Here is a 12,339-nt window from a genome sequence, read left to right as displayed (position 1 = left end):
TGTTTTTTGTAATAATCTCTTTTAACCTCTTGTCTGCCGCGGGTGTATATATACATCTCCCTAAGTCTATGTGTTAACTGCCCCTGGCGTATATATACGTCTCGCAACTATATACGTATATATACGTGGCACTGGGGACCGAATCTCGCAAGTTATCCTCGGCAAGTAAGGGGTTAATGTAATCTGTGAAATTAAACGATTACTACATTAATTATCACTAAGTATCACTAATTATCAATAAGTATCAAGTATACTATACACATCTTATAAAGTGCCCAAATAGTTTTGTCAGCTTGTTCGCCTGCGCTGTTGGTGGCGTCTAATCACTTAAGAATTCCCCATTCTATATAATGCACAATGGAAACGTTTGTTAGTATATTATCGGTATTTATTGCCATGGTGCTTATTTTTATTTTCATCAAACTTTAAAATTATGATGAAATTATGTATTTTCTGATAATTAGGTTCATCGGACAATTCCAGTCTTAAGTTTCACCAAAATCCCAAAAAGAAATTTATGTGGGACCATCTCATTAACTCTCGCCTTCTACCTCTCTTCTTTACTGAGGAAAACAAGTAAGTATACTCTTTGACAGACGAATAGACGACAGAACTCACTGGAGCTTGGGGATTCATAATTCAAAAATCCCTTATTTCCCTGATAAGAGATTTTTATAAAAGAAATGTCAGATGGACAACACAATAATCAACTATTTTGTTCATTCCTAAAAATTGATTGATGTATTTTCATTATGATGTATGTAATTATTGATGTATGTATTCATTTTCTGAAATAGTGGAATAAATAAATTGAATTCAATGACTGTTGTATTGTGACCACACATTTATGATAATTACCATTAGGAAAACTTAATTTATTTGTTTCCAGAATTGTATAACTTTAAGAAACAATAAAAAAATAATAAGTGGGAGGATAAATTGACGATAACATCCAGAAATTAAAACTTTAAAACAGACAAATTCTGAAAATAAGTGATAATGAGTCAGTAGAATCATCTTCTACTAGTTAATAGAAATATTTAATTATGATTGATGATTCAATCAATAGATGGCACTTGACAATTTTTTGAAATTTTGTATGTATGGCTATGTATGTATAGCTATCCAACAATCAATTTCGAAATTTCTAAAAAAATTGGCCGATCTAATTATTATTATGCCAAATTGGATATCTCTAAATCTTATAGTTATTTTCAAACTAAATCACAAACGAAAGAGCGCTTCACGATTTGTTATTATACATCTTTTCTTTCAGCTTGTAGAGCAAAAATTGTGAAAACTTTCAATAATATTCTATGTATGCCTTCTAAATTAATATATAATTTATGGCATTATGATTTATTATTTTTCATTGTCATGACAAAATGAATCTCTTTATGGCATACATAATGCCATAAATTATTCTTTTTATTTTGAAAGTAGCATTTTAATTTGAAACAATAATATTTGATTAAAGATAATCCTAATTTCAAATGAATTCAATAAGGTCTTTGAAATCTTTAGAAATCTTTAATCCGCAAATTTTTGTTCTAATGTATTATTTAAGTAGATTACTCTTACTTGTGTCTATGCATAAAATTAAATTTTAAAGCCTTTTTAATAAATGATTATTTTTTGTCTTATATAAATTCAACGCTTATAAATTAATATATAATATGAAATATAAGCAAATGTATCTGTCAATTCTAATATTCTGAATTATTACTTACCGTAGACATGCTGCACTAATTTCCTATCTTCCCATCCCAGTTCGAAATTATTGTTCGGTATAACCTGGGAGTAAATAGCGTACATAATGGAATAATTTCTCGAGGTATGGAAGAGCCCCAGGGCGTGTCCCACTTCGTGGACTGCCACCTTGATGAGATTAGTGCCCTGGTCGGAACCAACTGTCAAGTACTCGTCGTCGTCCACATGAATCTCCGCATTTGCAGACATCTTAATGGCGTGGGAAAGTTGACCACCGAAACCATCAAAGTGATTGGGGCAGTTCAGATGTTCACCTGAACAAAACAAAACAAAAAAACGAAGTTATTTTAAGCAGCGTGCTAAATAACCGCATTTTACTTAACGAGGACTAAATATTTATCTTTACAATTTATGTTCTATCTTATAAATGAATCGGTATTACTTAAAGATTGTTAAATTTGTAGTTCATTGTTGTGAACAACTTTTTTGCGCAGTTTTATACAAAAAGGTTTATATCATAATTCTGAAATCGTAGCAATAAAGAATGCAAAATATAATGTAATTTTCATTAGGTGTTTAAATGTATTTTATCATCGGAAATTTTATTGTCTGGAATGTATGCATAATTTGTAGTACATATTTCAAAAAGATTTTTCATTAATATAAGAGGGTAAAATCATCTGTAAAATATAATCTGGATTTCAGTTATCAGACAAAAAAAAACATTATAAATTTATTATCAAAGAGTAAAATGTGAATACATCACGCAAAAATTTAAAGAAAAATCATTTTTACGCTTTTTTTATTTTAACAAAATAAGGAACAACAACAAAAAAATTCTCTTCAAATTTATCTTTAGAAATGTATCAATTTTTCGATTTTAATTATTTTGCAAAATGAAACAAAATAAGAAACTGAATAAAATGCTGCGCATACACACAGTCATGTTTTTTTCTCATCGCAAAAAAGTATGAGTATTGATTTTGATAAATTTTTGTGATTAATTCGATTGATTTCCTGATTATATATAGGAAGACTTTGTTAATTTAATGATTTGATGTTCGTTTTAGGTATGAAATCTTTTTGATTCATTAAGAATTTGATATGAATAAATTTGAAATTTTGCACAAAGATAAAAAAGGAGGAAAAAGAAAAAAAAAAAAAAGAAAAAAAAAGGAAGGGAAAAAAGGGTCCAAAGGGAGAAAACTTGCCTCCAAGGAAAAGGAATGGAAAACATGTTCCCAAAGAGAAAACGTATCCTTGGTTGCGATCAAAAAGCAGGGAAAGAGGAAACCTGCCTCTAAAACGAGAATGTAGCATTGCCACTGAAGACAGAAAATCGCACCAAAAGGAAGAAGATCAAAAAGAGATAAAAAGAAAGTTCCGAATGGGAAGAAAAGAAAGAAAAATTCAAACAAAGGGAGAATGTAATATCAATGTTTGGACCAAAAAGAGAAACACCTTCCAAAGACAAAGCCACCTACTTATAACTAGATGATGATCTTAACGGAATCTGATTTTACCTTTTTAATTTCCGAGTGGTCTTCTGTTGATTTTTTCAAAGCATTTCGTCTTTTCATTTCATTGAATATTTTTATTCCTTCAGAATTTCTTTAATGTATAAAATGTTTTGTTACTGTTAAAATGTTTACTTATGGTTTCTTGTAATTCCAACAGCTTAATCCCATTATTTCTTTCTCATATAATTCATGGGACTTGTAGTAGTATTCACGACTTTTATATTGAATCAAGGTAACAAATTATCCAAAAGAAAAAAAATTACTGGCACACGATTAATTCTCTCAGATACCCTTTACACCTCTAACCAGAATTGAAATAACAGTAACTATGTCAAATATTTAATCAAATCAGAAATCAAATTAAATTCTCAGCTTAACATCCTATTTCGAAGTTACACAAGCATTACTTTGGAAAGGATTGAATGATGTTCAGCATTTGCATTTTCCTCTCCAAATTTTTGCACCGTTTCAGCTGAAAGGAATTCAATTCCGGATGGATTTAACGAGAACCAAGCCCTTTTATATATGCATGTTTCATGGCATAGAGCCCATGACTTTGATGACCATAACACCAAGGTAATTGACACATACTTAAAAGGCAATAAAAACGGCAATAAAAAGTTCCTTAAACTCCGTTTTTTGCAACAAAATCTACTGTTTTAATATTTAGCCGTACCAAAATTTGTTTCAAAATCCGTATTTATCTTGCTAATGACACAGCGATTGGAGTGCAAGAAAAGTTAAAGATGTTTTTGGCAAAAGCATTATAGAAATATCTTGGACGGATGATCACCATGGGAACGAAATATCAGCACATTTATACGTCTTTTTAAGGTTAAATATACTGAAGGGGCATAATATAAAGCCCCAAACGTCATTCCACTTAAGTCATTAATACCGAAAAAGAGTGAAAAAATCAAATTATACCCCGCCCATTATTTGACTCCTCTACATAAAAATAAAACATACATGCCTTTATATTGCTTTTTAAAACTAAATATAATAAAAGGGGTGAAAAAAATAATATAAAGCTTCAAATGTCGTTATAATTAAGTCGTTGATGATGAGTAAGAGTGGAAAGATCAAATTATAACCAAGCCATCACATTTTATATCGCTTTTTAAAACTAAATAGGAGTGAGAAAATATTATAAAGTTTCGGAAGACGTTACATTTAAGGCAATATCATTGAGTAAGGGCGGCAAAATTTTATTATGCCTTGGGTGCCGCTTATCCAACCACAATAGATTACTTTTAGAAAGCTCATGAAGGAAACTGGTTACTTCTGACTTCTACAAGCTTATGAATAATTACGGAATTATTCATCTTCTATTTATTCTTCATGAAATATGGAAAAACGAGCAGACAATCAACCTTTGTGACATCTTCCTGTGAAAAGCCATCCAAAAACAGTCGTTGTTTACCTTCCCTTATCGGCGGTTACTCGAACGTGTTTATTCCTAGTTCGCGTGGCAGAGAGAAAGACAAGGGTCCAACAAAGGAAGCGCCGGCTGGTAGAGGTTTGCCGAAAGTAACCCAAAACTGTCAGGCACTTGTGAAGCTCTCTCATGCAGTTTGCGGAAGATTGATTCGCCCATTCTTCTACGCAGAACACACACTCAAGACGAAAATATTTACACTTATCGACGCGCGGTCGCCGGCTTGCTCGACTTTTCTGCCCATTAAGAAGTCGGTGTGGGAGTTCGTTTCGGGAATTTGACAGTCAAGGGTGTTTATTTTTTTTTTTTTTTCAAAAAATTTATCGCTAATATTTTGATGCAAATAGAGCCTAAAATCGTTTATTAATTATTCACATACTTTAGATGTGTGCTGGATATCTTGAGGAATTTTTAAAAAAGTGCTTAAAATGGTATCATTATATTTAAAAGTTCTTAAAATATTATCATTATATTTAAAAGTGCTTAAAATGGTATCATTATATTTAAAAGTTCTTAAAATATTATCATTATATTTAAAAGTGCTTAAAATGGTATCATTATATTTAAAAGTTCTTAAAATATTATCATTATATTTAAAAGTGCTTAAACTGTTATCATTAAATTTAAAAGTGCTTAAACTATAAGAATGCAGAAAGGGGAGGCCTGGGCGGGAGAACAAATGAAATGAATAAATATACCAAGAACGTTTTCCATAAAATAGGGGTCACTAAACATGAAACTGAAATTACTCGGGATTCATTCAGATCAGAAACGTATCTAAAAGTACTCTGATTAAATTTAATAAACATAGTTTTTAAGTATTGATTAAAAGTTGAAATAATTCTTCTTATTTTAATGATAACCCATCTTTATTTTTAGTTCAAAAACTGTAAATATTTGGAAAATATCAAAAGCATATCCAGATATGTGGTGTCCATGTACAGAATCAAAATTTGGTCAGATTAATTGATAAATTAATTTGACCAAAATTAATTAAATTCTGAAAAATATTAAAATATAATGTATATTGTTATGAAAAATATAACAGATTTGAAGTGTGGGCTTAATTTTTTATATAGTATATAAAAATACAAACATATCAACAAATGATTTTAACCATATAAGGTCACTCCGCTCCGCTTAGTTACAGGCATTCGGATTAAATCTGAATGACAAGAACACCGTGAGAGCATTGGCGGGAACTAAGGTTGAGTCCTAAGGGTCACAATATAACCCTTACCATGGGAAGCACATCCTGTCATCGGTAGGAGGTAGCAGCCCACCACCATTTCTGCACCCATTCTGGTAGCGAGAACAAACCACTATGCCAGAAGCTTCTCATACTCATGCCTCAGGTGTCCCTCGGGGAGGGGGGGCAAATGAATGTAAAGTTAATTATAAAATTCCATCTCTAGAACACGAAACTAATTAAATTAAATAATGATGTGTAAAACCAAATAAGGAAATACATTTATCAATGCCAATTAAATACAAATTAAGTTTAAAATAATTATTTGGAAAATTGTAATAAAACTTTTCAACAATGACTTTTAACTTTTTCTATTTACAAATGGCGATAAAGGTGAAGGTTGAATTAGTTTAGTTACATCTCCATCAGGGGCTGTCAAAGCTTATTATGTGAAATTATAATTCGAAAAATAATCAGTAAGCATGTTTTGCCTACAAAAATTCTTAATTTCTAAGAATTTGCTATTTAGCAAGTGAATTTTTGTCAAAGGAACTTCTCCTAAAGAATATAATTGACTTCAAAGGCTGACTTGACTTCAAATTCCACACTTGAAAGCTAAGCATCATGATTCATTAGAAATAAATAGGCATTTCATAAGCTCATTTAGATGACAAAGAGAGAGGTATCAAACACTTCAGACTAAAATTGTTAACAGAAAACAAGATCTGCAAGAAAATTACTTAGTGAAGACTTAGATATTTTATCTAATTTGACAATAAGCTTAGCAATTTGGAGGTATACACCAATACTGTGTAGCAATATGGAGAATTGGTAAAGATGTGCGTCGGCGAAGATATATATATTCTTCGAATATCAGGTTGGAGCATATTGTTTATTTCAAAGCCAAATATTTCATTTGGGGGAAAAAGGGGAGGAGTGAAAATTAAAATCACCGAGTGAATGCTTATATATATTTTTCATTATCTAATTTGAAATTAAGTTTCACATCAATACTGCTTGGCAGTATGGAGACTGTAAAGATGTGCGTCGATAAAGACATATAGATTCTTCGAACATCAGGCCGGCGTCCTGGCATAGGGGTAGCGTGTCTTCCCCGTGATCTGGGCGTCCCGGGTTCGAGTCCCGGTTTGGGCATGGTTGTTCTTCTATTGTTCTATCTGTGAGATGTGTGAATGTGCCGTCCTGTAAAAAGGGGTTGTGCAAGCGAATGAGTGATGCGTGAGTAGCAAAGTCGTACTCTTGGCCCTAGTTGGCGCTGCTATAAAAAATAAGAGACGTCCCCCTCAGGCTTAAATCGCTGTCTTCGGCGGGCTTGTCAGTGGCAAGTGCCATAAGAAACAAACAAACAAACGAATATCAGTCTCGGGTTGGAGCATATTGTTTATTTCAAAACAAAATATTTCATTTGGGAGAAAAAGGAGAGGAATGAAAATTAAAATCTCCGAGTGAATGCTTATATATATTTTTCATTATCTAATTTGAAAATAAGTTTAACATCAATACTGCTTGGCAGTATGGATAATGTAAAGATGTACATCGATAAAGACATATAGATTCTTCGAATATCAGTCTCGGGTTGGAGCATATTGTTTATTTCAAAACAAAATATTTCATTTGGGAGAAAAAGGAGAGGAATGAAAATTAAAATCTCCGAGTGAATGCTTATATATATTTTTCATTATCTAATTTGAAAATAAGTTTAACATCAATACTGCTTGGCAGTATGGATAATGTAAAGATGTACGTCGATAAAGACATATAGATTCTTCGAATATCAGTCTCGGGTTGGAGCATATTGTTTATTTCAAAACAAAATATTTCATTTGGGAGAAAAAGGAGAGGAATGAAAATTAAAATCTCCGAGTGAATGCTTATATATATTTTTCATTATCTAATTTGAAAATAAGTTTAACATCAATACTGCTTGGCAGTATGGATAATGTAAAGATGTACATCGATAAAGACATATAGATTCTTCGAATATCAGTCTCGGGTTGGAGCATATTGTTTATTTCAAAACAAAATATTTCATTTGGGAGAAAAAGGAGAGGAATGAAAATTAAAATCTCCGAGTGAATGCTTATATATATTTTTCATTATCTAATTTGAAAATAAGTTTAACATCAATACTGCTTGGCAGTATGGATAATGTAAAGATGTACGTCGATAAAGACATATAGATTCTTCGAATATCAGTCTCGGGTTGGAGCATATTGTTTATTTCAAAACAAAATATTTCATTTGGGAGAAAAAGGAGAGGAATGAAAATTAAAATCTCCGAGTGAATGCTTATATATATTTTTCATTATCTAATTTGAAAATAAGTTTAACATCAATACTGCTTGGCAGTATGGATAATGTAAAGATGTACGTCGATAAAGACATATAGATTCTTCGAATATCAGTCTCGGGTTGGAGCATATTGTTTATTTCAAAACAAAATATTTCATTTGGGAGAAAAAGGAGAGGAATGAAAATTAAAATCTCCGAGTGAATGCTTATATATATTTTTCATTATCTAATTTGAAAATAAGTTTAACATCAATACTGCTTGGCAGTATGGATAATGTAAAGATGTACGTCGATAAAGACATATAGATTCTTCGAATATCAGTCTCGGGTTGGAGCATATTGTTTATTTCAAAACAAAATATTTCATTTGGGAGAAAATATACTTTGCTCATTGTGATTTGTTCTTATTATGGCATGGGTTTCGAACTTGTAGACGGACAAGTTATATCTTTCATTTCTCAGATATGAAAATTAATTTTTCGACATGGTAAAACGCCATTTGGAATTATTTCGCTCAATAATTTTAACTTTTTATATCTATTTAGAGGAGAGCACGCAAAATCTTCCTGATTTACTATTATTGTAACCAGAAACCAAAAGCAAAGATTTGAGCTACTTTCCCACAGGATTCCCTGGCATCTCAGAAAAACTATTAAGTAGTCTTTTAGGAAAGAAAGAAAAAAAAGAGAAGAAAAGGAAAAAAAAAAAAAATGAGACAGAAAAAAGGGAGAGAGGCATGACAATTCTCCGGCGCCTCGTTAAAACCCCGCCATGTTCAAGAGCGGGTTCTTGAATGGGTTTGGAGAGCAACGTCCCTCCGTGGCCAAGAATTTTAGCGTAAACACGCTTTACTTTCCCTTTCTCTTTCTGTATCTAAGTGAGCGTGAGTAGGGCCATAAAGAAGAGGTTCAGAGGAGGGTGCTTCTAAAGGTAGGTGCAAACGATAGGTGACTGACATAGATTAGGCAGCCCCAGGGGCAAGGTACATTTGAGGGGGTATATATATGAAACAAAATATCTTTTTTCAGACGCTTATATCTCTAAAATTAACAAAAGTTTTTCTTTTTTTACCAAGAAAAATTAGATATCCTTTGGTCTTTTTTGAAATATAAACTAACTTGTCCATTTGAAAAATTTTAGTTTTCGTCAAATCATACAAAAAAAAAAGCCTTTTATGAAAGGTTTTTAATAAATATAGAAATATATTTTTCCTATGTATTGTTACTCGCTCACGAATGTAATTAAGATTAATTTTTAAGAAAATTTCCATTCTAAAACTTTTGGTAATTTTCCTTGGAAAATTTATTCTAATATTTTCTTTTGTATTTGGATAAAAGCTGACACAAAAAAAGAGAATGAAAGCTTATAGTAATACTTCTAAATGTTTCTATAATATTTAATCAGTCAGATAGGTATGGTTTTGTTAGTTTTTTTTTAAGGCTCAAAAATTGACTTTGGTTGTATTGCATCAACATATCGAAAATGTTTTATAAAAAAAAGAGGAAAATGATTTTTCAACGAATATTTTTTTTTCCTTGTAGTAACTTCCTGCATTGCTCCGCATGATTTTTTAAAATTACAAATAGAGGAGTTCATCCTAAGTATCTCGATGCAAGAATTTCATTAAAATATCGGAAGGGGAAAAATCTTTTGGCGTTCAAGTTGAATTAAACAAGAGTGAATAACAATTTATAGTAAGAAATATTGGCTGGGACATTATCATTCTCAATCTTTTTTCATTTTCATCATATATAACGAATTGATTTATTAGTCATAATACTTTAAAAATTCATGGAAATCCGTTTGAAAAAAATTAGCCGACTGATTATATATAGTTATGTTTATATCAATTATATTAACTCCTCAATTTAATTAAATAAGATGACACTTTAACACAATGACTACCACGCTAACTTTCTACCAGTGTAATTTATATGGGTTCACCAATCACCGGTGACCCCATGGTAGCTAAAACTTTTAATTCAGAACCGCAGTTAGATGATTACAACCGCAATCTATCCAGAACTCCTCTCAAAACTTCCAAACCACACGAGGAAAAAACTTTAGTAAACTTTGATATCACTTATAATAAGCTCCAGTTTACATACTGAGTGGATATTTGATGAAACCATGCTTCGGACACTAGAAGATAAATTCTTCTCATCTCACCATCGCATTCCTAATACTTGGCTGCACCAGGATATTACAGGAAAAGTTCATGTATGGAAGTAAAATATTTCATACAAACAGAGAAATTATAGCGTTCTGTCCGAAAAGACCTTTCTAGGATTTCCTTCATAAGGCAATGTAATATTTACTAATAAAAGAATTGTCCTAGGACAAAAAAGATTTGACTAGATGGGAAAATGGTGTGCTTTCTGTTTGTGGGAATGGGATGCTGACTGAAATATAATTTCAATATCGAACTGGAACCTTGTAATAGCACTGTAAGTGTGATTTATTTCTATTATATAATAAAAAAAATCCATGGAGTATTATTTATTTATTTTCCATGCCTACCTCTTCCAAATGCAATCAAAACATCTACATCATCAACAGGTGATCGCGTGTCCTCTTGGAACACCAAAGGAATCACTTCGCCCCACATTCGAAAAGCAAGCGCCAGCGCTGCTCTTTGAGTGTTCACAGTTAATTGATTACTATATGCTGAACCAATCAATCGCCAGGTAACTATCTCCTGAAAAAAAAGTAGGAAACCATTCATTTGAAATTATATTCCACTCTAAGAATTAATATAAATGAAATCATAAATACCTCGATAAATTATCGTAAAATTGTAAATTTGAAACAAATATTGATTTCTAAATATAAGACAGCAGATCATTTTGTAAAAAAGAACATTATCATTTTATTATTTCATTGAAAAATAGATAATACGTGTAGATCCTTTCCGATCAGTGATATCAAATGATATTATTGTGATTAATATTTTTTTTAATATCAACTATTTATATTTGAAATAAAACAAAGAGAAATATTTGAAGCATGAATGAATGATATATTCATAAAGATTATTAATTATAAAACATAATATATCTCTTAAAATTTTATGATATATTTCAAGTTAAGAAATATCATAATTATTTTTGTTAAATAGCACTGAATACTTTGATCTAAGTTTCTCGTCACATTTGCATTTGATTTGTGTAGTTTAAGATACTTTAATTTAAAGTAATTGCTTCAATAAAATTAGAATCAATATACTCATGACAAAAATTTAAATAAATAACTATCAACTATTTATAATAACTGCAATTTAATGGAATTAAAAAATTAAATGGTGATAATATCTTCCTCCCTAAAGAATAATTGCCTTCACACCAAAAATAGCAGTATCGATCAGTTCAAATACTTCTAAACATATTAATTTTTGGAATCACTCAATACTTTGTTATGAAAGCAAAATATATGATAATTCAATCAAACTGAAAGCCTTCAGTCAAGATTGATTTTACCATTAAAGAACCATAAAATTGTCTTACATTGGTAAAAGACTGCCCCTCCACTCCAGATGCCACGGACCTCTTTCGTCTTCTCGCCTTCATCTTTTCGTACTGCTCCTCCAGCTTTTTGTCCAGCTGTCCACTCTCTAGGTCTTTGAGATACCTCTCCAGCCATCTCTTCCTCCTAGTGGCGGAAGTGCCGGGGAGTTGGGGTTCTTCAGTCGATATCCTTTTGTCTCCTAACACCAGTTCGTGGACAGGCAAAACCTTTTGGTGAAATTGCTTGGCACCACTCTTTTGGTTCAAGGTACTCCAATCATCATCTGCACTTGAAAGACGTAGTCTAAGTTCTTCTAGATTTCCAGATTCCTCTGAAAAGCCAGGATTAGAATCTTCAGAGAAGTGAATGATATTTTCGGCATCGGACAGCTGATCCGTTCTGTATTCTTCAGTGGTTCTGGTCTCGGAGGAAAGATCTCTTCGATGTCGACCGAGAGGTTGGTAGCTGTGCCCCTTCCTCCAATCTGTGAATATAAATGAAATGTTATTACATTATTAAATTTTAAAGAAAAATTAAAATTGAGAAACTTGAAAACACAGAAGTAGACAAAATGTATGCGGAACATTTATAGTTAAGATGACAAAAGATTATTTTTTTATTGGTGGAGTTGCATATAGAATGCATCATTTCAAATTACAGTAGAC

At 31.5% G+C, this 12,339-nt stretch overlaps 1 protein-coding gene across 4 annotated transcripts in view; it reads right to left on the bottom strand.

Moving 5' to 3' along the window:
* Nucleotides 1–12,339, bottom strand: part of LOC129965919 (matrix metalloproteinase-21-like) — a 150,260-nt gene that overhangs the window by 10,687 nt on the left and 127,234 nt on the right. For all 4 annotated transcript variants that reach the window (XM_056080202.1, XM_056080201.1, XM_056080205.1 and 1 more), the window contains exons 4-6: nt 11,674–12,158; nt 10,691–10,868; nt 1,731–2,024 (exon numbers count right to left, since the gene is read on the bottom strand). In XM_056080202.1, the coding sequence (XP_055936177.1) occupies nt 1,731–2,024; nt 10,691–10,868; nt 11,674–12,158 (957 nt within the window). The remainder of the gene's footprint in view (nt 1–1,730; nt 2,025–10,690; nt 10,869–11,673; nt 12,159–12,339) is intronic.

This window comes from Argiope bruennichi, chromosome 4 (genome assembly GCF_947563725.1).
Source record: "Argiope bruennichi chromosome 4, qqArgBrue1.1, whole genome shotgun sequence".
Classification (NCBI taxonomy): domain Eukaryota; kingdom Metazoa; phylum Arthropoda; class Arachnida; order Araneae; family Araneidae; genus Argiope; species Argiope bruennichi.
This window is presented reverse-complemented; position numbering and strand designations above follow the sequence as displayed.